We start from the raw sequence: 26,766 nt of genomic DNA on the forward strand, positions 1-26,766 counted from the left end.
GTCGTCCTTCTTACTCCTTTCGAAGGATGATCTGCCAAAAGAGGGGCTCAACCCTCTTTTAAAGCTAATTATAGGATGAAGTCAAACAGTGAAGTGCACCAAGTTACAGAAAGTGCATCAAAACCAATTGTGATATATTTTAATTTGATACAGGACAGCCTGACACGTGTTTCGAGCCAAGCTCTTCCTTTGAGGCCAGAGATCCTTGTCCAAATGAGTGCGCAATTCCTTGAAATAAAGGGGATTCTAAATATACTTCCGAATTCTGATTAACAAATGCGATTGCAACTGCACAATTCGAATAACAGCCTTCCGGCAGACAAATGATTCAAGGGCCCTTTAGATCCCCTTTATTTCAAGGAATTGCGCACTCATTTGGACAAGGATTTTGATGCACTTTCTGTAACTTGGCGCAGTTCACTGTTTGACTTCATCCTATAATTGGTTCTCTGGGGACTTGGTCAAGTCACCCACAAATTAACAGCTGAACGCTGCCTATGTTACAACCTTTATTTTTGGCATTAGCGCTGAATCGCTCAGTGGCCTTCTTGACCACTTTCTTTGTTCTCTTTTAAAGCCAAATGGGCCACAGTGATTGGTGTAGCCCACCAACAATCTTCTGTTATGCGTGAGGCCATAACCAGGGTGCTTTGCAACATGAAACCTAAGGGGTTACAACATGTACTACTAAGTCCCGCCCATCTTCCTGTCTGTGGATCAAAGTGTCTGTGGATCAAAGTGTTAATGGCAAGGGAATTTTATTCTTGATTCGATAGTCTTGTTTTCAGCCGACACGTGTTTCGACCCAAGGGGTCTTTATCAAGGCTGGTGCGTTATTGTTCATTGACCGTTAGGTAGGTTGGCTCTTGGTTGTGGGTTGGGGTAGGTGGGTTCCACTTCTTAAATAGGCTGGCTTGCCAGCCTGTTATTGCTGCAAACGACGTCCCTTGCATTTGTGGCCCTCAAATATATCTTGTCATAACTGATGTGGCTGTCAAGAAACTCAGACAGAATTTGCTGATGGATTAATGGCAATTAAAAAGCAATGTGTCAAAAACATGCTGAAAGGAGTTCTAATGCCACTTTAGTGAAGTAATTCAAGGGCAAGGAGAACATGCTTCTAATAATGTGTGTAAGGATGATAATTGCATCAGAATACCTGCACACCTTAGGATATGATGATCCAAAATTCCTGTGTCTCTGCTTAATATCCACATTACATTCTCCTGTGGCTATTGATAACACCAGCCTTCGAACTAAGAGACATATGCACCATGCATGTCTACTCCCTAAAAATGGAAAATGTGCCTAACAAAACATATGAACATATCATTGCTTTCAACCCACAAAGCTCCACTGATATTTTTTTTCATTTGTGACCAGTAGAGCATGGGCGTACGAAGGAAGGAACTCTAATAATATCAATGCCCGATCTCAAAAGGAATTTTATGGGGAAAGAACATCTTTTAATAAGCAGAAAGTATCCCTATTGGCAAGGCTAATTACTTTTTTACTCCCTGAAAAAACATTTGACTCCAATTAGGGAGCAAAATCTGATTAGAGCCCTGCTTGTATCCCTGACATAGGGAGTGACATGACAGGACACATAATAAAGTGTACACTTTTGCCCACCCTTCCGTACCACAGCCTAGATAAAATTAAAGCAGAGCCTTACTGAGGTTTATTATGGAGCCTGTTGAAGAAAATCACACATATATGCCTTTTAAGTTAATAGCATCCATTCATCAGAGAAACAACTGATTGAGTGCCTTCTTCTGTAACTATGGATCCATCTTCTGTAATTCTTTGTTATCAGTTAAATAAGATGCAGGTGGCTGCCCAAGACGATGCACACAGAGTACATGGTAATATTGAAAAGCCCTCAGCAGCTGAGCATAGAAAGAAAAAGGTGTTGTTGTCTAGATGGGTACTAAAATTTCCTATCCTTTAGCAAACACATAACACATTTCTTTCAGTGTACTGCTGAAATATCTGCCTTGGTTTTTTAAATGTGCTGGTTTGTTCATCACCCACAAGGAGTGATGCTTACACCCAAACCCTTCCCTGGGCCCCTGTGCTTCCTCCAATATTAGTTGATCGAGCACTGTAAAAAGTGAGGGATTGTAGCAGTAAACACTCACTGGGATATTTCCAGACCCACAATACTTTGCATGCAAGGCATATTTAAATGCCTCAACATATGATGTGAATTTTAAGAATGTCATGACTTTGAATGTACACAATTATTTTACAGTGCATACAAGATTGTTTGCAATATACCCCACCCTTATATCATTGTGTAGGATTACACAAGTGCTCAGTGAAACAGTTTTTGTATAGAAGCATGTTACCATATAACGTGTGAAGGTCTATGCCCAAAGGAACTCTGAACACTTGGAAACAATGCAGATTGTGTGAGAAACATTCTACGGTCTGAATATCCGGTGCCCTGATACTACGGACGAGTAATTCCAGGCATAGTCCATACCCATTATCCCTTGTAGGCTAATTAAATGATTCTGCAATGATGCTCTCTACTTATAGGGTAATGTTAGGAGACGCTGAGCATCACACTTGTATTTTCATAATCTTTAGAGGGCAAATTAATATTTGAGTTTTATAATGCGTTAACTTACAAGGGGGCCGCTTCAAAGCACTTGGGTGACATATGTACAAAGAAGAGAAAGTATGGGACAAGTCTCCACATTCAAGTAGCCTGCTTCCTTACAGTCAGTATCCGATATTTGAGCTGGTAGTTGGATTATACAGTGTGGGTGACGCTTTTGGTAAGGCACAATGAGTAACAGAAATTCTGGCGCATGAACGTTATTCATGTTACAACAAACATAAAACAAGTGGATGTAGGTACAGGTCTGCTAACCTTTCTCAGAGCCAAGAGAGGACGAGTCAAGGTTGTCCGGTAGTAACTTAATGTACTCTGGGACAGAATTTAAAGTCATAAGGTAAAAGTGTGGTAGAGTCAGGTTTAGAAGTCATGGGTGGTGAGGGAACATTTTTGGTTAATGTGTGCAGGCATATCTTGAATAGATGCCTCTGTTCATGGAGCCAGTTTTTCATATTAGTTTTTAACCTCTTGTGTTGTATTTTGCTGTTAGGGATTTTAGGTGCCTATTAGTGAAATGCAAATTAGCAGAGTATCAAGACTAGTTGCTTATTTTAAGAGAAAGAACATTTCAGGTAATTGCTATGGCTTGTGCCTTATTAAATCTTTTTGAATAGGTGAGAATTGCCTGTGTGCGCTGCTAAAAGTCTTCTGAGCGGCACTCAGAAGGAAGCTGGGCAAGCGCACATGCGCACAGCTTAGAGGGAACATTGCCCGTGGCTGTCACATTTCAGCTGAACATGACCGGATGACTGCACCGGTAGGTTGTGTCCCCCAGAGTACACTTGACTATGTGTTTGTTGGGCGGTGAGCATTGGGAAATGTGTGTGGATTAGCCCCACACATTTCCCGGAGGTCTATCTACCAACATTCAATTTCTTTAAAAAAATATCAAAACACCCCAGGCGAGTGCACACTTCCCCTGCGGATGGTCGAAAACCTCACAAGGCTTTTGTGACATTTCGTTTAAAGGAGGCAAATATTGAAGAACTTGTGGCAATGCCTCTCCCAAAATGGCATTTGGGTGCTTTTCTCTCAATCCAGATAGCAACCATCTCCCTGTTTATTGCTCCTCCCTTTCCATATTGGAGCTCATTTAAAAGTGAAAGTCATTTTCCAAGCTATTCCAGCCGCAGAATCCCTTAGCCCCGCGATTGCAGCATATAGCAGTAAGTTTTTCCAAGTGTACTGAATATGTTTATAAAGACATCCTTGGCATGCCAATTGATAGCCAGACTAAGGCCACTGAACTCATGCCAAACATTACGCTGATCAAGGACAAAATTCAAACCTAAGGTAGGGGGAATCCTTTGTGACACAGAGCCAATTCAAGTTGTAAACTGTGGTCCCCAGCAAAAATACTGTCCATTGTTTTCTTTATTTCTTCCGGAAATATAGCTAATTAGGCTAAGCACTCACTCCGGGCATCTATATTTAGGCAATACCGACTCAGCTCTTCGTCCTTTTGGGTTTGATAAATTGAGTACTAATGCATTTTGTTTCAGTCCTTATCACTTCTTCCCAGATTCCTCCTGCTTCTATCTACAAATGTAATGTTATTAGAAATTGGAATAATGCAACCAATACATTGTAGGACACGGTACAAGTGCTTTCAAACCATCCTTGTCCGCTGCAGATGCTTAAGACATTGCATACACACATTTAAGATCTTTACAGTGCAAATATGCAAACCAGTATGTTGTACATAAGGAGCAAAACAAATTCCTTTTTGTGGCCAAGCATGTTTTAAGCCGTTTTACGCTTGTGCCAGTGTCGGAGGCCAAACCTTAATCTGACATGTGCCTTTTGAATTTTCTAATGTAAAAATAGCGTGTTTACCTAACCTGTACCATGAAATAAAGGGTCAGAGTAGAGAGGAGGGCAAAATACAATTCACGCATTGTATACTCATTTCTTGCAAGAATCAACACTTTGTCGCTGTTTTAGCTCCTAACATTTCCCTAAAATGCGGCTCAGGGAGCTAGGGCCGTTGGATCACATGTGTGGAGTATTAGGCCACACGGGTTGCTAGTGTGGCTGTCCAGCGCAGGGCTTTTGGCCTCTACTCTGCAATACGCAGTTTCTTAGGGAGAATGACCTCCGACTACTGGCTTAAAGAGTAGTATTCACAAATTCGTGGTAGACTGTGATCCTAAATAAAGTTGACCATAAAATGTATACACTTCAAGCTAAACAGACCTGTTGGGGATCTTAAAGTCCTTTCTATTATTTTTTTGACAGCTATAATTAAGCAGGGAAGTCATTCATCCTATTTTGTTTTGGAGGCTCACATTTAAATACGATTCCATTTACTTTGGCTATGTGGAGGGCAGGATTAATGCTGGGATTTTCAACTGTATACTATGGGCTGTCCGACTCTGGGCATTGAGAGCCAGAATCCTGACAGGTTTTTAGGATATTGCTCATTAATATTCATGAGGAAAAATGTGCAAATGTATCTCATGAATATTAATGAGAGGTATCCTGAAAACCCGGCATGGATCTGGCCCTCAAGTCCTAGAGTTGGACAGCCCCGGTCTACTATTATGCTGTATAATTACTTGCACCAGCCAGCTTTCCATGCCTTGGATCTCCCTGGCGTGTGGAAAAGCTCTGCTCAGGTGCTAAGAAACGAAACGTTCACATGCATTTCATCACTGTAAACATGACTGTAAATGATGTTCTCTTCTCCAGAGCCAATTGCAGGAAAAAAGTAAGGTAATGATACCGTACTTAAGACTGGTGCTTCTCAGTTGACCTTAAATAAGGTTGCTCAATCATATATAGCTCTTGCGTGAAGTAATTCGAATGTCAAACAAAATCTATTTCCAAATGGTACAAAGTTTTCCAAGAGAAATGTTTAATTCACATTTCTTGATTTTATATTTCTTGATTAGTTCAAATATTGTGAGGCAACTCAAAATCGATAGGTCAATTATTCACAATAGTACATATGCCAATGCATTTCGGTCTAAGACCATCTTCAGGGCTGTACTGAAGTGAGTGTAGAATCTACATAATGTTAACATCAAACATTCATCACAATACACATAAATTTAATCAATAATTTGAAACCAAGTAAAGCACATACCCCAAATAGATCCAGATAGATGTTGAACACGTAGGAGAAAAATAAATATGGAAAATATGTCAACACACGTCATATCTCTAACCAATCATAGTTGTTTACCATTTTTGTTTCCCGTGCCCTGTACCTGCTAATTGTGAGTTGTCCTCTCCTGTGAATGCGTTCGTAGAACGTCTCCAGTACAGTATTCCTATTAATTGTAAGAGGGGAAGTATGTGTTACGTATACTATCGCTATATCCAAAAATGTAACTATTTGAGCCGAAAAGGTTAAATGGGCTCTTACCTGCACACGTATGTTTCGCAGAGAAGCGGTGGAGTGGATGCTCCTGAGGGAAGGAGAAATAGCTGCACAAAAAGAGTTCATCATGGGACTGTTGGAATTCATTAGTAACAATTCATACTTCCAATTTAAAGACGGATTTTACCTACAGGTTGCAGGTACTGCCATGGGAGCAACCATGGCCCCTTCATACGCAAACTCCTTCATGCACAAGTTCGAAACAGAACATGTCCTGACAAACAACTTATGGAATCAAGACCTTATTACCTGGATCCGGTACATAGATGACATTTTCGGCATCTGGAAGAGCACAGAATCACACCTATTGGAATTTTTTGGTTACATTAACAACATAGACCCACGAATTCAGTTCACATACGAATATTCACGAGAATCCATTCATTTTCTAGACGTTGAGATCACTGTCACAGAAACAGAATATCAAACTACTATCTATAGGAAAAGCACAGATAGGAATAGTCTGTTACACAGACTAAGTTTTCATCAACCCAGCCTGATCAAGAATTTACCTTACAGTCAATTGCTTCGAGTGAAAAGGATTGTGAGTAACCAGAGTGAATACGAAAGAGCTGTAAAAGAGATGGGTAAGAAATTTCTAGCCCGCGGTTATTCAACAGAGGAAGTTACATCAGCAGAAATACGTACGGTTTCACAGGATAGAGAAGAACTACTCAAACCCAAAATACACAAACAGGATATTTGTCCCCCACTGGTGTTTGTATCGAAATATTCACGCCAAAGCAATCGGATCAAGTCAATCATAAAGAAAAATTGGAACACTGTAACATGTGACAAGAGGGTAGAACACCTATTTAAAGAACCCCCTACATTTGCTTACCAGAGAAGTTCCAACTTGAAAGACAGATTAGTCCACACCAGACCCCCACAAAAGAAGAGAAGCACAGACCGCATAGGTACATTTCCATGCCTCAACTGCAGCAACTGTGGATATATCATGAAAGGACAAACCATAAATCATCCATACACTGGAGAAAAAATTAAACTGAAATGCTATGCCACATGTGACACGGCAGGAATCATATATGGAATTAAATGTCCTTGTGGTTTGTACTACGTCGGACAAACACAACGCACAGCAAAGATCAGGTGGAACGAACACAGATCTTGTATCAGGAACAAGACTGCAAGCTCTGCAGTAGCAAGACACTGGCAGAGTAAACAACATAATCTGGCACAGATCAAATTTGTAGTCCTGGAAAGAGTCCAAAGAAGAGAAAGACATGAGGATCTACAAAAAAGAATTGATCAACGAGAAACGTTCTGGATAGACAGACTAAGTTCCCTTACTCCGAAGGGAATTAATGAAGAGATTAATTATATGTGTTTTCTCTAAAAAAACAGATTTACGGTTTTTTCCAGGAATGTGGTTTCTTATTATTATTTTTCTGGATGGAGAAGCGCTATGGACTTAGATCCAGACACAACTGAGGACACATTATAAATGTGTGATTGAACTTGATGATGTACTTTGTTACTTATGTACTTACATAAACATGCACTAATTGCACATTATGAAACAGTTTAAAATATTTAGAAATGCATGTATGGGTCACATGATCCACCCCATATAACTAGGTTCTTACCTTATCTAATATCTACGTTTATTGACATTTACAGAACATGTATACGGATACAGTACGAGGTCACGTATATTGTTTTTACTAATTGCTTAAGCTTTGTCCCCTATCCACACAAGTTTATTCCATCATTAGCAACACACTACATACACACACCTTGTAGTCATGGCAATAGTCCCGCCCCCCTGCGCTCCCGTAGGACGGTGGGTCCCGAGGCGAACAGGCGTACGTGCAGCAGCAACATTGCTGCTGCTCGACGCCCCGCCCTGGTTCCCATGACTACCCTTAAAAGCATTATTGGCCGCGCGCAGTTCACTTTCGCTTGTACAGCGAGCGTGATCGGTCCCGCGCGCGAAACATACGTGTGCAGGTAAGAGCCCATTTAACCTTTTCGGCTCAAATAGTTACATTTTTGGATATAGCGATAGTATACGTAACACATACTTCCCCTCTTACAATTAATAGGAATACTGGAGACGTTCTACGAACGCATTCACAGGAGAGGACAACTCACAATTAGCAGGTACAGGGCACGGGAAACAAAAATGGTAAACAACTATGATTGGTTAGAGATATGACGTGTGTTGACATATTTTCCATATTTATTTTTCTCCTACGTGTTCAACATCTATCTGGATCTATTTGGGGTATGTGCTTTACTTGGTTTCAAATTATTGATTAAATTTATGTGTATTGTGATGAATGTTTGATGTTAACATTATGTAGATTCTACACTCACTTCAGTACAGCCCTGAAGATGGTCTTAGACCGAAATGCATTGGCATATGTACTATTGTGAATAATTGACCTATCGATTTTGAGTTGCCTCACAATATTTGAACTAATCAAGAAATATAAAATCAAGAAATGTGAATTAAACATTTCTCTTGGAAAACTTTGTACCATTTGGAAATAGATTTTGTTTGACATTCGAATTACTTCACGCAAGAGCTATATATGATTGAGCAACCTTATTTAAGGTCAACTGAGAAGCACCAGTCTTAAGTACGGTATCATTACCTTACTTTTTTCCTGCAATTTGTTTAGTGCGATCCGGATGCCACAGGATCACTTATAGACTGGCAGCTCCAGGTTAAAACAAAACATTATACAATTTTTCTAAATTAACTTTATTTATATTAAAGGATCCAACCACTGTGGTGCCCACCTTCACATTGTATTTCTCTTCTCCAGAGCCAACAGAGTATCATGCAGACGACCAGTGTTTGGTTCAGCTACTGAAAGGCCTCTGTTTGAAGCACCTGGGACGACTTTTGCAAGCAGAATTGTGTTTCAATCAAGTTATCCAAAGGTATCTGTTAATTGCGTGTTTAGAATGATTGTTTTTTGTGTTGAACATGTTCTGGACTAACACCTTATTTTCTTTCATTTTAGTGAGAAACGAATAAAATATGATCATTACTTGGTGCCATTTACGTGGTACGAGTTGGGACTTTTGCACAAACAGCAAGGAGACCTGGACAAAGCAATTAAATATATTGAGACTGCAAAGTAAGTGTAGACACGTTTTCTATGCACATCAATTTGTTTTAGCTACTTTTGCTTAATTGACATTGAAAGACGATGTTATGGTGCATCTTAGTATTGCCACTTATGTTTAAAGTGAATTAAATGTACTTAGCCAACTCCAGTTCACTTCTAATAACATTCTGTAAGACACTACTGCTGGTTGCCCTCTCCCTTCTTAATAACCTCTGCTGAGCCAATTGGAATGCTCAAAATGTTTTCATTGTCCCCCACAAATCCCTGTAAAGAGGGTGGCCAATACATTCTGTTGGGAGTAGCAATGTCGAGGTGGAATGGCGGATGGGTCAGCAGGAAACTCGAACAATTAAGTTCTCTACCTCATTTATTATAGTGTCAACATGGTTTAGGAATACCTCAACCAGCAGTGCTGGGGATAGAAATACTACAGCAGCCCGCCTGGTACCTAACCATCACATTAACTTCCCTCTGGTCCTCCGTGTTTCCCTCTCTTTAAGTTCAGAGGCTGCCTCCCGAGCAGTTCTATTCGTCTGTCTCAGGGATGTTTATAGTGTCATGAGCACTTTTTTATATCTCTGGGTCACATATAACACTTAATAGTTCCTCCCAAACTAAGCTACCCAACACCAACAGCCAGCACCCTTTGGTTAAATGGCAGGGATCTTGCACAGCATACAAAAGTGCACCCCTGAGTTATCTCTGCTTTTCCCCTCCTGGCTTGCTATGTTACATTGGTAATTTAGGTGGTACTACGATTCAACTGTCCCCTTATCTTGGGAAGCCTTCTGCCCTTGGTCGGCCCTCTCCCCACCTTAGGAGCACTTTCTTTGCCGATATCTCAAGATACCCCTTCCTTCCTGGGATTACTTTCCTGCCCTTGTCCTTAATGCCTTCTCTCTCTCTGTCTCTCTGTTTCTGTCTGTCTCTCTCTCTCTCTCTCTCTCTCTCTCTCTCTCTCTCTCTTTCTCTCCCCCTCTCTCTCCACATTCGTTACCCGCTCTTGTTTGGTGTTCCTCCTTCACTTTTAATCTGTGTGTTTTAGCTCCTTTTCCTCTTACCTCCACTCTGCTGCCCCCCTTTCTCTGCTCAGTCTCTTGGGCAGACTACAATTGTAACAGAGCGTTTGTTCACTGAACCACTTGCAGCTCTATGCAACAAGTACATATTGGTATCCACCATCTTTGGGTTAGGTAGCAAAAATGAGCTATCATGGGAGTTGTAGTCCAAAACATCTGGAATTCACGTTAGAGCTCCCCGGCCTAGCCTAATACTTAATTGGCCCACAGAAGCCTGGGTATTGGTCCAGCCGCAGCATCCCATTAGCCCTTGAAGGTGCTCAATCCCCACATCGCAAATAAGACTTTGTACATCCCAGTAGGGAATGAGACCAAGAGATTGGTTGTGAGAGGCAAGTCTTCATGTAAAATTCAGCATCCAGAGAACTCTGCTGCCTTGAGAGCACCCTGGCAAACAATACAGATACAATACATTATAAAGGGTTACAGCGTCATCAGTGAACCTTTCTATAGTGTCTACAAGTTACATTTGGATTGGTGAGGGAATGGGTCCTAGTATTGTGCTTTCGGGGCCGGCTCCACGAGATTGGCTGGTAGCTTGGCGGGTTGGCGGGCACCACGTGGTCCAGCTGGGCTGGTCGGTGCAACGTGAAGGTTGGGTTGGGTCCAGGGGAGGCGGCTGGTACTGTCTAACTAATCTACATGCTATCACAAGACATGCAGTAAATACTAAACCTTTAGCATTAATAGAGGCCTATACATTGTACACACATATTTATATTATCCACTTCAGATCATTGGCGAGGTGAAAGGTGTGGGGGTCTTGCCCTCCAAGTAACTTGTTGGGGGTGTGATTAACAGTTGTCGGGTCTGGCAATTCAGAGCGGGAAGGGATCGATTGACATATTTGAGTTTAAGAGAGAATATATAATGACAGGAGCTTGGTTTTTATTGGGGGCACTCGAGGGTGGTCAGCAATGAAGGGTCACACTTCTGTTACATCAAAGGAAGGCTTAGAGTGGCACAAGGTTGAGCAGGCAGTAATTTTCCAACCGTGGGGGTGAGAGGTGCAGGAGCGGGTTTGTTGAGATAGATGGGCCACAAGTCATGATTCGGCCCGGTCACACACAGGGCAGTGATCTCAGAGGAAGGATAAAAAGAATACAGTGTTCGCTTGCAACACTTCGCACCAGGGCATCCGTGAGAAATGGACTTGGGTGGCGCAGGAGGAAAAAGTTGGAGGCTGTCAGTGCTCGCTGTGCGCTGCGCTGCAGAGGGGAGAGAAGGCTTCACAAATACCAGAATGTGGCCTAGTCCAAAGATGGAGTCTGGGGTACACAAAATGGAGTCCAGATGTATCCTGCAATAGCCCCACCTTTGTGAGTGCAAGGGACTAGTCCACTGAGCTCACAGAAGGGCAAGGAAGGTATCCCCTCCAACATTGCAAGAGCAGGTGGTCCCTTTCGTGTTGAATGTATGGGGACGGGGGCAAACCGACCCCCTCCTTCCTTACATTCTGCGCTTTCATTACATTTAAAGTAACAAATTACTTTTCACATTATTAGCATTCCTGTAGTGCTCCGCCTCCAGTACCGTCTCATTCCAGGCAGGTGTCCCTTTTATGGGCATCCAAGCCCTACAGACACCGTGTAAGTTTTGACCTCTCCTGGCATATTCATCAGGGGGACATGTCGTGTATATTCCCCCATCCCCATCCAGGTCCACCCACACTTCCTTATACCATTCCAACTCTTGATTGTGGTATGATACAAACTATCCACCCTGTCCTCTGGCTTATGATATACTGCTGTCATATATTTAGGGTTGCAAGGTTCTCCGGTCTTCGTTTGCACATCCTTCATAGTTTGCACCTTTGTCAGTTTGCCCATCATCACCATCATCATTGCAGAACTAGGCATTGATTTTGCACAACATCGAACCCCTACCTGGCACACACAAAAAAAAGTAACAGGAAAATGATAATTGGAACAAGTATTTTCATCATAGTTCCGAACCAGGAAGGGACCCAGTCAAAAATGTCGTCAAACCAGTTGCTTGGTTGGATCCCCTCTTCCTTCTTCATTCTTTCACCAATGTTGTGCGCTGCAGTTATCACGTGTGATAAAGTTCCATTGTCAGCATCGGCAGAAGGTACAAATGTACAACATGCACTCCCGATTTTTCGGCAAACTCCGCCGTCCATTGCTGTGAGGAGGTCTAGGACGTACCGGTTTTGTATGGTCATCAACCGCATGGTCATCTTCATGTCTGGGAGGATAAGTGTTTTGTTGCAGTGTTTGTTCGACCCCGTGGACACCTTCCCTTCTCCATGAAAGCAAAGTTCGTACTGTATTTCTTGCTGTATCTTGATAGGTTTTTCAAGGGCTGTCACCCAGGTCTGTTTGGCGATGTAGTGGGACTACTTTGGAGTGCATGTTGGTTCGACCCATTGACATTTTTCTTCCGACAGTCCTCACAGCGCTTCTGCCTTGCACGTTATTGTCTCTTCTTGCCATTTGTTTTCAGTAAGCATTGACCCTTTCATGATAAAGAACGGCTCCTTCACACAAAGTTCTCCTTGATGTTTCCTATTGCATGTTCTCTCGTTCTGCAGCATTTGTACTGTTACTGTGTGTGCCTGGAAGGTACTCCGAATCCTACAAAGGGCTAGATGAATGAGACACTGGGCATCTGACAAAGGTGCTTCTTGGGGCACAAGGACCTTGGGCATTCCAGAGGCATGGGGTATCAAAGAGCAGACATAACAACTTTCGTTGGTCGCCTATTTAGCCATGGCACTCATATCTGAATACCATTTGTTAGATTGGTCAGGGTGGCGGGGGTCTTCTACAGTATCTAATCCCAGGCCATGGTATGCATCATCGTATCTTTTGTGTTCCGCCCCCCTTTTCCGTCTTCTATTTCCCCCTACCTTATTGTATAACTTTTTCACCCTCTGATATCGTATAGGGAAAATGTCTGTCCATGTTTCATCATTGTGTTCACTATCACTCTGCCAAGACTGTGAGATTCAATACGTTTGCATGGTTGAAGAATGTGGGCTTACAGTGCATATTCTCGCCGTCTGAGGTAGGTTCCCTGGTTGCGTGCATATGTACATATGGCAATACCATTACATTAAACGTTGGATTGTCAACATTATAGTCATTTGATACTTCATCAACATCATAATTCATAGCAGCATATGTAAGAGCTGGGATTTTAACAGTTTGGTTCTTGTGCAGAGATTAATATTTGTAGAGGCATTGTGGGCCCATATTTCTTTAAACCCATTCTAAATGAGGCTCAAACCATCTTGTATTAGTTTTACCTTGTACCCCCCGCTCTTTTATTTTACCCAAAATAAAAAATAATGCTCCATTACAAATCTAAGCAAAACAACATTATGGAAAACACAATGGCAACAAAGTACAACCCACACTCAAAACTATGAGCTCTAGTATTACTAACTTCGTCCCTCTTGCGATCTACATTTGTAGTGTTGTCAGTGAGGGCCCTCCTTTCCACCATGGTTGGACCTGAAGGGGCGATATGAATTGGTTAGAGTCACACAAATAAACAATATACCATCATGTGTCTCCTCAACAGGCAATTCCGTTGCATTCATGCGAGGCGAGACTTGCATCTTATCAACATCATGTTTTACTTCTTATCTATATATATTTCATAATGCTATACATGGCCACAAAATTCTGCACCCATTTTCTTTTTCTGTACTTTTTACTTATGGTACTGCACTTTCCCGTTCTTGTGGTTGTTCCCCATGGGGTGCTGTGCTGTCGTGTGCTTTTCTTACATCAGAGAGGTGTACCCAGTATTCCAGGCCCTTAACCTTCACAGCAGAAGGTATGCAAAACACTACTTCATAAGGGCTGTGAAATCTTGGAGAATTCCATCTCTGCACAATACTAAGCACATATACACTTTTTCCGGGCATTAACTGCAGCGTTGAACTGTTTGCCGCTGGGGTGTTTGTGTCTGTTTCACTTTCTGTTGTAAATGGGGGCGCTATCTGTTTTGCTATACTTCGCGCAGCTCTTGTCAGTTGAGTAAGATATTATTTAAACTCGTCCCCCAGCACTGTCGCAGCTACATGAGCGTCTGATGCCTGCCTCACCGGAGGTAGTGGTGTTTGAATGCGCCTCCCCGTCACTATCTCTTGCGGGGACAAATGATGGTTGTTACTAGGCTGCGTTCTGAGTTGAAACAGTGCGAGGGGAAGGCAATACACCCAATTCTTTTTTGGGGTGTGACACAATTTTGAGAGTCTACTTTTAAGGAGGCCGTTGATCTTCTCGACCACCCGTTTGCCTGCGGGTGGTACATCGAACACCTTTTGTGTTTCACACCCAACAATCATGTCACTTCTTTGAAAAGGTCATTTACGAAATGTGTGCCATTGTCTGAGCGTATTACATCACAAATTCCCCACCTAGGGAATACGTCCATTAACAGGAACATTGCTGCGCATTTCGCATCCGGGTGTGCACAACTTCCTGCTTCCACCCAGCGTGAAAAGGGGCACACCACCACAATGAGATATCTTGCTAACGTTGTAACAGTAAAGGAGCATGCATTAGACATTAAGCAAATATGCACTCCAGACGAAGAACACGTACAATGTAATATATGCATTCAGGCATGAAGAAAATTAACATGGCAACCACAGAGATGAAGAACATGACCAATGTATAAGGTGAATGCAACATGAACGACATGCGAGTATAGCTCGCTAACACAGAAGCAAGAGTGTAGTGGGGAAGCCATCTTATTAAAAATGGAAGACTCATCATGTCTCTGAATGAGCATAGGCCTCATGGCCTCAGGAAAACTCAAAAGGCTGAATCCACAGAAATACGTATCCATGCAGAGCTCAGACAGTGGCTGGCCACTAGTCCCAAGACTAAAGAGAAATTAGAGAGGATCGGAACAATGGAAAGAAGGCACTAGATAGCAATTCCCAAGAGGTAAGCAGTATACTCACAGATTAATTCGGCTTCAGAAGGACACAAACAACCTTTTGATGGTCGGGTGTAGTGAAACAGTAAGCCAAAAGACTCCATGACCTCCGTGATGATGAGTTTGTAGTTCTTAAGCAATTGTTTTTGATTGATATGTTGAGAGCAGCGAGACTTGAATGCTTGTATGCTGTCCTGGCTTTTTTTTTTCAATGTGAATAAAGTTGTGGTTTTTTGTGCACTAGCCACTGAGTATGGTTGGATTGACTCTGATTCCTCTGGGCCTATCTGGGATTTTGGGGCCACTATAAGACAATAAATTCCCGATTTGAGCTATGGTGAAGTGTTAATAATCACTCATGATCACTCATGAAAGCTTTTCTGTCGGGATGGGGGTAGGGTTTGGATTAAGCTGTGGAGGAATGCCTTATTGGCTTTGCCATATGTCACACATGTGCTTCATGTATATGTAAATACATAGAACACATAAAAAAGTCTGGTACTTTCTCACTACAACATCATGACCGAGAAAGTGCACCGCTTTGTTTTATTGGAGCCACAGACTTCAAATGCAATATTTTGCTTGATATGTTCGGTGTAATTTCTTTGATGGCAACAGGTCTTCAGGGTCAATGTACTTGACACACTATTTGTCAAATTGCCCACTAATAGATCCTTGTTTTCCTTGTTAACATGTACTGGTCCAGTCAGATAAAGGGTCGAAACCAAAGGGAGTACCACCATGCATGAATATGTGAAGCCTTCTGTATGACCTCAGTAAAACTGCTAACATATAATGTAAATGGTACTGAGCCCTGTGAAGAAGAGGAGAGGAGGCGGCTGCTTAACCAGCTTAGTGATCACCAAGGTCTCATTGGATACCTCCATGAACCCACCTGGACCCTGTGAAATCTAACAAACTATGCAGGAGATGGGGCCATCGGGGAATCCACAAAATGTACAAGATAAGGAAAAGAAGTGTCTCCATACTGATAGAAAAACATTACACCTTGGATAAAATGGGGCTCACCTTGATCAATATGCAGGGCCAGTTCACGATACATGGGATTCCATATTCATCTTTTTGGGAGAGGCTTGAGCATGCTTGTCCATATGGAACCACTTGGACGACTTAAATGCCATAACATAAATATAGTAAACAGTCTACATATTGAGTGGTAGCCAGTGTGGTTTGCACTTTGATGGACTTGAAAAGGAGACCTCCAGTGTATTGCTTCTGGAGCGTCCAACATCCTCCTATATATTTTCATTTTACTCTAACCCGCTGCTCGGGTAATTCCACGGGTAAATAAGTGATTGTGTCCCGTTCACGTAAACAGCCATGTACCAACAGTCCTTTGTGCCAGCGGGTAGATTGGGAGAAGAGAACTGCCTTATGAGGCTGTGTGGAGACTGCCTTTAATACATATTGGCAGTGGGAGGAGGCTGAAACAGTGGATGTGGTAGATTTGTCCTTTCCACAGCAAGGATTAAGGAAGATGAATTGCTTCTGCCTCTCGGGAACCTCAGTCAAGTTGACAAGTTTCTGCACTTGTGCTCTATTGAAGAACTGTCAACTCTGGGAGAGGTAAAGGCAGTGCTGCAATGTTGGGCATGGCAGTAGGATGCTCTGGGTGGAGGCATGCAATGTATCCTGGCCAGGCAGGTCGATCTGCAGTGGCATCAGACAAAGCTTGGCCATGTGCAACTGCTTTCTCTGCAGTTTCTAAGCAAACTGATACTGAAATGCATTGATAAATCATTGCCTTTTTAGTTTGGGTTATTAAGTGGCACTTAAGCACCACCTCTAGAGTGAAACTATTATAGTGGAGTACATCTAAGAGGGAGATGACTTCTGAGGAAGGACACATGGCTTGTGGATGTTTGGGTATTTACCCCACCCATTGACTGCCTATGGACAGGTTAATCCATATGCCCATTCCCTCCCACTACCTGCCCAAAACCCATCCTCTTGATATCTCTTTAAGGTAGCTCTATCAAGCAGCATCATGAAAACCTGGCCTCTCAGTGTTATTGCTAAACATACCTTTGAAAGCTAAGGACTTTATTGTAACTGTAAATGGGCTACAGGTGCAATAAATATGTCCTAACCAAGTGTGCTTTCAGCCACTTGATTTATATCTGTTCCTTGCAGTAAAGTCCTGTTAAAAACAAGCATTGACAAAGCCAACAGTTCTGCCTTGTTTGATTTCTGGGGCACACACAGACACAGAAGCGAAGGTACTTTTATGGCACTTGTTTATTATACTATATAATCAGTACAGTGGCAACATGCCCTGCCTGTCTCCCGCTCTCTCCAACCGACGTCCTTCTTATTCCAGAACGGAACTCTCGGAAGGAACCCTTGGGTTCACGTGCCAGCTTTACACATCCCCCCCTTCTTCACACAGTTCCTCTGTCTTTCACTGTGTATATTCTCTCAGATACTTCGGTCTGGGATACTTCTTCGTCATCTGAAGCTGGATGACTCTTCACCTGTTTCATCTGGCAAGGAAAACTCTCCAACTCCACTTTTCTTAGGACCACACTCCATGCCACATCCATAACATCTTTTCACCACCATTACCCTCTCCATGTTCCACACTCTGTCATCCTCAGTCTTGACTGCAAATCTAGAAACCTTTTTCACCCTGATCGGTCTCGACCATTTGCATCCATTATCCCAGAGGGCCAACAGCAATTTGATTCTGGCCATGTATCCCACATGCAGGGACACTCAACTCTCACACCAGTCTTGGCATGCAATACGTATCTTCTTAATCTGATTCCTAATATTCCCCACAACACAATCCACTTTACCCTCTGCAATTGCTGAAGTCCCCATCCACCAAGGAAGTAACTTGATGTTTGCCTTCCTGCTCTGCTAAGCTCAAAAGGTGACACCCTTGTGGTTCTGTGGGGTGTTAACCTGTGGGCCACAACAACCTCCCTCATCACAGCAGCGTTCCAATCCCTCCCATTGGCCCAATCCCACCTAATAGATTCTTTTAGCACCCGATTAAAATGTTCCATCACCCCATTAGTTGGGGGGTGGTATATGGCACGTGTTATGAATACAATAACATGCTCTCTGAAGTAACTCTCAATTTCCCTTGACCTGAACTGTGGTCCATTATCTGTCACAAGGTTACCAGGTTATCTCTCCCGACCACATAACTCCTACAGAAACTCAATCACTCTCTATGCAGTCACATGCGGCTTCATCAGAACTTTGACCCACCTGGTCAGCAAATCTATCACGATAACACAATACATATGGGCGCCATCACTCCATATCTGCCCAATAACGTCCATCCCTTCCTTTTTCCCACAGGTGTTCAGCAATGACCGTCACTGCCATAGAACACTTTGCACTCACGCACACCTTGTTACATTTTTCATAAAGGGTAATTTCTTACAGCTCTTTCTATTTGCACATCGGAGGCAGGCCACCCGTAGCCATTCCTTATCCTTCGCTTCGTCTTTACAATCCCTTGGTTGCCTTTGTGCTCCAGCTCAATAAACTGTCTTCTTACTTCTTCAGGTGGTATAAGTTGGTTGCCTCTCTTTAAAATCCCATCCTGGAAATACAGTTCATCTCTCATGTTCCATAGAACCTCCATGTCTAATTCCTTTAGCTGTTTTTTACTAAATCTGCCTTCAGACAACCCTCCATAATCATGAGCAGCACCACATCTTCCCACATGCTTTTTCCCACTCTTCTCGTGGAATGGGCATCCTCGCAATTTCCAGAACCTCCTTCTCCTCTTTATCACTCATCTCCTCCCCAACTATCATTCTAGATGGACAATCTGATGCATAGTTCTTCACACCTGGTATATATTTCACTGAGAAATTATATTCCTGTAGATCGGAAACCATCTTCTTATTCTGACTGACACTTAGACGAGATTATCTCAACCAGTGGCTTGTTGTCCGCGTTGACTTCGAACTTGGTTCACCACACAAAACTTCTCAATGTATCCATTGCCCACTTGATGATTGCCAAAGCTTCCTTCTCAATGGTGGCATAAACCTTCTGCAGTTCCCTTGAGTGATCTTGAGGCAGAAGCCACTACATACTCTCTTGCCTTCAAACTGGGTTAACACTGCACCCAGACTGACATTGCTGACATCCGTTGTGATGACGGTATTTCTTCCTCTCTTGTAATTCTGTAAAGCAGTTGCTACTGCCAGCGCTTTCATTATGTGAAAATTTCCCTCTCACAGCAGTCACTCCATGTGAATGCAGTCTTTGTTTTTAATCAACCCTTTCCCACTATGCGCCTGGCACATTCTGGTATGAATTTAGAATAGTACTCAGCCATACAAAGGAAAGTCAGTACTTCCTTCTTATTGGTTGGTGTGGGTATTTTTGCAATTGCTTCCACTAGGCTTCTTTTGGGAGATATCCCTTCCTTGGAGATGACATGCCCTAAATATTCAATATCTTTTCTGTTGATTTTGCACTTCTCCTTACTCAGTCATCCTAGCGGCATGTAGTTTCCTGAACACTCCATCCAACCTCCTGTCATGCTCCTCCATATTGTCTACATACACCAAAATGTCATCCTGGAAAAACACACCTTTATCACCATCAAACATTCTGCACATTATCTTCTGGAACACAGAAGCTGCAGAAATTAGACCAAACGGCATGCAACGATATTAATACAGCCCCTCACGAGTTATAAATGCTATCAAATGCCTCAAGTATTCATGCAGCTTAACTTGATGGTACTCTGAGGTGAGCTCCAACGTGGAAAAGACTTTGTTGTCGATATTAACTCTTGAATGTTGGGCATAGGGTGTCGCTCCAGAATGACACATTTATTGAGATCCTTCATATCCACACACATTCTCACCTTCCCAGAGCTCTTTCTTACTGCGACCAAAGGAGACACCCACTCTGATGCATGAATGCTCTCTGTGTTGCCCTGTTTCTCCTGCTTCTTTAGTTCTGAACTCCATTAAAAGCCATCGTGGACCTTAATGGTCTAATGCTGTTTAGGAAAGTACAAGTCCCAACCCAGAAAATCTATCGGATGATAAAGACAGAAATAAATAAAGGGAACAACAAGATGCTGGTTTCATGGGTCCGCAAAAATCTGCTGCTCTTGGCGGAAATTAACAGCTCAGAGAAAGAGCTCGAGGAAAACCCAACGAAAACCGCAAAAAAACGAAGAGAATTGGATTGGTGTAAAACTTTGGAGATGGCTGGGAAGAATAAATTGACATCTTGTCTACCTATACCAGTTCAGAAACTAAACATGCCTGTATCTTATCTGGTGAAATTCCCGAACAAAAAAATGTGTTCGACTTTTATGAGAGCCAGGTTGAATATCTTAAAAACAATGGAATTTCAAGCGATTCGGGACAAAACCAAATCCAACAATTGCAGATATTGTAAGGAGCCTCAAACGGTGGAAACCCTAAAACATCTACTCCTTAACTGTAAAGGTCTATTAACTACCAGAAACACCCATTTTGGCCACCTTTACACCTATTTCTGTAGTCTGGAAGTAGAATATTGGTGGGCATAGCTGATGAATGGGGAACACACCAAATCAGTCATAGCAGTGGGGAACTTCCTTCTAAGTCTTAATTTGGATTCAAAATAGCTTAAACACAAGCAGATTGTAACTAAAGGACAACTACTTCTGATTTAACCTCATTTAAGGACACAAAAAAAGGAAAAGGGAAAGAAGAAAAATAATTTTAAAAAAAAGACAAATTCTTAATCAGGCGGCAAACTTGTAAAAACTAGAAATAGTTGAATCAATAAAAAAAAAAAGTTCTTTTTTCACTTCATCTTTCATAGATATCGCAATGTTCCATAGCTTCTGGCCAACTGGCATACAATTTTGTTTGAGCCTTAATTGATGAACAAAACCTTTTAGGCATCCTATTCTAGCTTGAAATACTTTCCGCATTTGTTGCAGAGCACTCTTTTTTATTGAAAACTGCATTTGGATCCAACTTGACCTCATGTTTCTTTTGATGGGCTCAGCTTAACAGTCGGGTCACTCCCTTCTTGGATACGTATATTTTCCCTGTGGCTTCTCTCTCTTTAAATTGCAGAGTTGCATGAAACCAACTGAGGAGATCCTTTTCCACTCCTCCATAGGCCTTAGGTTTTATGTCAACCTCATGCAGCTATTCGTGTCAAAATTGTTCCCACCGAGTCTTCAGCATAAGAGTGTATTTCGCCCCAGAGTCGATCATCATCATTACCTGTACACCATTGATGGAAATGGAGGCTTTGGAACTGTCCAAATCATATTCCTCTTACCCCACCAATGGTATTTAGCTCCATTATCATCATTGTAATCTCCTCCTATCCAATGAGTAGAGGTCCTCTTGCTCCTGCAACATCTGGCCAGGTGGCCTTTAACATTGCAAATCCTACATATGATCATCAAAGCCGGGCATTTGGTATTGTTGGCTGCATCTGTAACACCTCCTTCGGTTACTTTGCCTATTCATTTGGGGTTTCCCTCTTCCTCTTAGCTGAATTTCAGGGGTTTTGTTGCATTAGGTTCTCACCTTAACATCCCTGCAACTAAAGTTTTTTCCTTGAATTTCAAGGGTTTTGTTAACCATAGATTTTTATAACGCTTACAGACCACTAGGATGGTCTTCGCCCATGGTCCATGGGCAAGGCCTTTGACCGTGCCCACTGTCCATTTTAAAACGCTACCAGACCACTAGCCATGGCCGGTGTGCACGGCCGAACACTACGAAACCACTAACCATGGCCTTTGGCCATGGCCGGTGGGCAGAGCCACTCTAAAACACTTGCAACCCATCGCTCAAAAACTTTCATCAATCACAGACTAATGTTGTCCTGTTTTGACAGTGGTATTGTATAAAAGATTGTTTTTAGGCAATGCTCAGTGAGATTACATTATTTGCCATGAACCCCACACTTTGGTTAAGCAGCGTGCTCCAAGCCCCTTGTTTTATTGCCAGCCTTTTGGTGACTGTTGCGATACATCGCACAATCACAACTAACCACATTTAAGCAGCAGGGAAACGGGAAAGAAAATGACCGGCTGCAAGAATAACATATGCCCAGGTACTAATCAAAAGCTGGCACCCATAAACATACGCAAAGTAATTGAACATATATCTTAAAGTGAAATATACAAATGTAGTTAATTTGACCTTTCTGCTTAGAAGAGATTATGCAAGACAAAATAGCATTATTTGTTTATATTTATTTATTGTATATGGTAAATACAAAGATACCTTTACAATTTCATAATTACAATTACGTGGGAAAAAACAGATGAGTCATTCATCCATAAAACCCAATAAAACTAATACAACTAAAATCTTCCCAGAGGTTTAAAACAAGAACCAATTTCTGACACAACATACATCAATACAAAAAGCTCTTAGTACAAACATTTTGTCTTGACAACGCATCATCATATGCTTCATTTAGTACATACAAATTTCATCTAATACATGTATCGATTTAAGTATCAGGAGGTAAAGGACTAAAAATCTTCTCTTTTCTTAATACAGTCTTCATTATAGTAGTTTAGTCTTTTTTATCCAGCAGTGTACGTTCTAAGAACCTTATAAACGAAGTTAAGGAAAGGGTCAGAGATTGGCTCCTTCCCCACATACATCTTTGCCACAATGTTTCTCTACTAAGTCTTGTGTCTGAGAATAGATAATCACCCAGTATTTGTTTTCTAACAGGTTCAAAGCCAGAGCAGTAGACTGTCAAATGCTTTAATGTTTCCAAGGCATTCACGCCTACACAAAATCTACATTGTCCAGCATTTACTATGTCTTTTGCACGATACCAAATCATTAATTTTTCATTAGTTTGAAGTTGATTCAGACGGAATCTTAAATAGATGTCTAGCTTTATAACAGGGAAACTTCTCCAGATACTTGGCATATTGCCCCCACTGACGTGTGAATTTAGCATATTCGTCGAATGCTTTACTTTTACTGATGTTGTCCACCAAAACACACCAGTGGAAGCGTTGGAATTTAAGTTTGCACGAAGGAAGGCCCAATATTAGATCTTCTTTAGAAATCATCATTGCGGATAATATAAGATTCATTTTAGTTTTACATTTCTACATAGACGGTGGTGATTCTTTCATGATCATAATTGCCAAATCTTTATATAGAGAAGCAGGCGGTGGAGATAACATTTTTGCATAATTAGAAAGTAGACACCAATGCCATTTCACTTATAAAGTTAATAAACCTAGATTAAGACATATAATCATGTTGTGGGTGGATAGAGCAAGTCCCAGCACCTTTTTCCACAACATTCCTTGTATTACATCCAAGGTTTCTTCATATCACATAGACATATGTCTAAGGCATAAAGAAGAATAGGGTCTATTTTTTGGAGATAGAACTTGAGATTCGGAATGAGAGAAAAATGTTCCCAGTCTACGAAAGATAATCCGCATCTGGGAAATAAGAGGTTTAACCTTATCATTAAGTACTCTCTTCCAGCGTTCAATAGAGTATGTCGTACCTAAGTTATATCCTAGATAACGCACGGAAGGAGTCTTAGGAATTAAAGTTCCATTTAGGCACCAGTCAAATTTTTCATCTTTTTCCTTCCGTCTGGAAAGGAAATAATAAAGGACTTAGTTGGATTTACTTGCAAATTATTCTTTATGGCATAGTTATAGAATAAATTCAACTTAGTTTGTAAGCCAAATGGTGTACGATCAAAAAAAAGGAGATTGTCGGCAAAACTGAGCCAATTAAGAATAAGGCCACCTAACTTGACCGGAAAAGTAAGGGTTTTGTCCCACCCTTCATCCAGATCTAATAGATAGACGTTAAACAGGACCGCAGCCGTATTGCAACCCTGTTTAAGCCCAATTTCCGTGGGTATAGGATCAGTGATTGCCCCTGCCTTGGTCAGGCGCACACTGTAAGTAGTCTCATGATGCAGGGACGCAATAATGGCAATCAAATTAATAGGAAAGCCATACTTCACCATTTTTTCCTATAATAAGGGTCTAATAACAGAGTCGAAGGCTGCTGTTAGGTCAAGGGCTACCATGTATATTGGTCCTGTATTGGAATATTTAGTATGCTGTTGTAAATGTGCAATTATGGTAGCATTCAGTTGGCATCCCATACATTTACAGAAGCCAACTTATTTTTGATAAAATAGAAAATGCTGAGGTGTGTGATTGAATAGATTTTAGCAATAAGGTAGAATAGATCTTTGCAGAGCCGTCCATTAGTGCTATTAGCCTAAAATTAGTCGGATTGTCAATAGCTCTCTTCTTGTATACTGGTATTATAATGGCGGAACGCCATGAACTGGGAATGATTCCTGTTAGATGAATCGCATCAAATTTTATTTTCAGTATCTCGGCCCATAAATCCGGGTTAGCTTTCATCAACCAGGGTGGAATGCCGTCAGACCCTGGAGCTTGAGAGCCTTTAGAGTTTACAATAGCCACACGAATATCATTAGCAACCCACGGACAGTTTCCACATGCTTTGTTAGAAGCATTTTTGAATTGTTTGTTGATAAAAGACGAATGGCATGCAAATTTGGTTTTTATAAACTCTGCCCAGGAAGTGGCCGAGAACGAAGGTTCTTCAATGGAATCAGAAATCCCAGTTACAGTTCTAAGTATGCCCCACACCTGTAGTAACAATAACATTTTCTGATTATCAGACAAGTCAATTTCATATTTTAAGGATTTTAATTTTTTTAGATATCTTTGTAGAATAGCTTGTTTGTGCATAAAATATAAATGAGCATTATAATTGGATTGCTGGAGATGACGTAACTGCTTCCGTTTCTCTTTTTTACATTTGCCACTTTAAGATTAAATTGGTGTCTGAGTATGGAATGTGGACGCCAAACTTTCTCTCATTAATTGTGACATATAAGTACGAATTCTCCAGGCATTGATTGATTCAGCTATAACACTTTGAATTCCACCTTGACTCACTCCCAAAATAAAAGAGGGTTGTTATTGATCTTCAGTACGAATTTGTGGCATCATTTTGAATTCCATTTATGGGATAGCCGGGACCGATCAAATTCAATCGCTGTTAACATGAGATTTAATTCAAACATACCCAAATTTAAGTGGAGACGTGATTCCAAGCGAAATGATCACCATGTTGCAAGCCACAAATTAGAATTGGGTCAATCACACCTAGTAGCTTAGTGGAAACAAAGATATAGTCTATCATGGACATCCAGGGCCCTCTGGACCAGGTATGCTGGTGAGAACCACTTGCAAAGGGAGCCAATTGGATGTCCCATGATAAAAAATAATCAACCCATAACCTTCCGTTTGTCAGCTAAGTCTGAGCATGTTTATGTATACCTGTACTTGTCTCCTTGTTAGTGGCCAGACAGGTAGCATTAAAATCACCTCCAATCAGAATACAAATATTGGGGTTTGTAGACAATGCATTTTCAAAGATATTACTAACCTGACTGGTGAGATCGTCAAAAGAGATTTTATTGGGATTCCAATATAAATGGACGATTAGGAATCTCAGTGCATTAGATCTTAATGGATGGATTTCTACTGCAACAAAGGAATCCTCAGTACCCACTAGCATGGAAGCCATCCTGAGATTTTTATTGATAAGAATGGCAAGTCCACCAGACGGGCGACCGAGGATCCCCCATGTTGCTGGCTGGTAATGAGTATGATAGCCTTCTAAGTGAAAGCCACCCTGGGACATTATTTCTTGGATTAGACAAATGCCTGGGCGAGAAAATGAATCAAATTTATCTGTCCAAGCACGCAGATTGCCTAGGCCACATGAGTTCCATGAGAACAAGGACAGTCTAAATATCTCATCCTAGTGTTTTTCCTTATTTAGCAACACCGGCGTCACATTACTTTGCCCTGCACCGGCCATTCCAGAGAATATTGCTGCAAAGTTCATGAACTGTTTGAACAAATCCTCTGTTATTGGAGGCAGGCTACCCCCAGATGTTAAGGTCACAGGTAATTCTTCTTTTATTGGGGGTGTGGTAATATATAGATTCGGCTTCTTCGTCCAATCTAAATACATATGGAAATAGCCCTAGTAGTTTCAAGTCTTCTTTCTGCCCCCATATGATTTTCATTATAATGTGGGAGTGATAGCCACATATCATCCTTGTCGGGTTAGCACTTGCTAGGCGCACCCAATCAATATCGTCACTCCTGATAGTTCTCAGCGCTGGGATTGCCTGAAATGCCTTGAGGATAGCTGAACGATTTAGGTTAACTTTAGAGGTTGTTAGAGACTTAGTTTCCCATCCCATTATTGAGAGGGTTTCAGGGGTAAGGATCTCCAAGTCAGGTTCTAGTCTAAACTCTTCTAAGCAGTAGGCTTGATCATTTGAGGATCTTTGTTCAGTATGCATTGCCATCCCTTTTGAATGACTCATTGCTAATGTAGCCGCATTGTGCTCACCTTCTTCGATTAGCTGAGACTTGTTATCACTCAGAGCAGAATCCGTATCAATAACCTTAATTGGTGTTTTAGATTACTCATTATTCTTTGATACAGCATCCCAATCGTTTAAGTTTGATCTTATCAATTTTGGTTGCCCAACATTGGTGTTATTAGGATCCTTAGTTGGAACGGCCTGTTTGATTTTGTTACAAGCTTTCTTGATATATAGTGC

General features: G+C 41.6%; 1 protein-coding gene across 5 annotated transcripts in view; it reads left to right on the plus strand.

Moving 5' to 3' along the window:
* The window catches only part of TTC39B (tetratricopeptide repeat domain 39B), a 906,668-nt gene that overhangs the window by 870,833 nt on the left and 9,069 nt on the right, over nucleotides 1-26,766 (plus strand). For 4 of the 5 annotated variants that reach the window (XM_069626054.1, XM_069626053.1, XM_069626052.1 and 1 more), the window contains 2 exons: nucleotides 8,807-8,924; nucleotides 9,008-9,124. In XM_069626054.1, coding sequence (XP_069482155.1) covers nucleotides 8,807-8,924; nucleotides 9,008-9,124 — 235 coding nt within the window. Of the gene's footprint in view, nucleotides 1-8,806; nucleotides 8,925-9,007; nucleotides 9,129-26,766 lie in introns of those variants that run through there. The other variant, XM_069626056.1, reaches the window with a different exon arrangement.

Source organism: Ambystoma mexicanum, chromosome 6p (assembly GCF_040938575.1).
Source record: "Ambystoma mexicanum isolate Mex_15411 chromosome 6p, UKY_AmexF1_1, whole genome shotgun sequence".
Lineage (NCBI taxonomy): Eukaryota > Metazoa > Chordata > Amphibia > Caudata > Ambystomatidae > Ambystoma > Ambystoma mexicanum.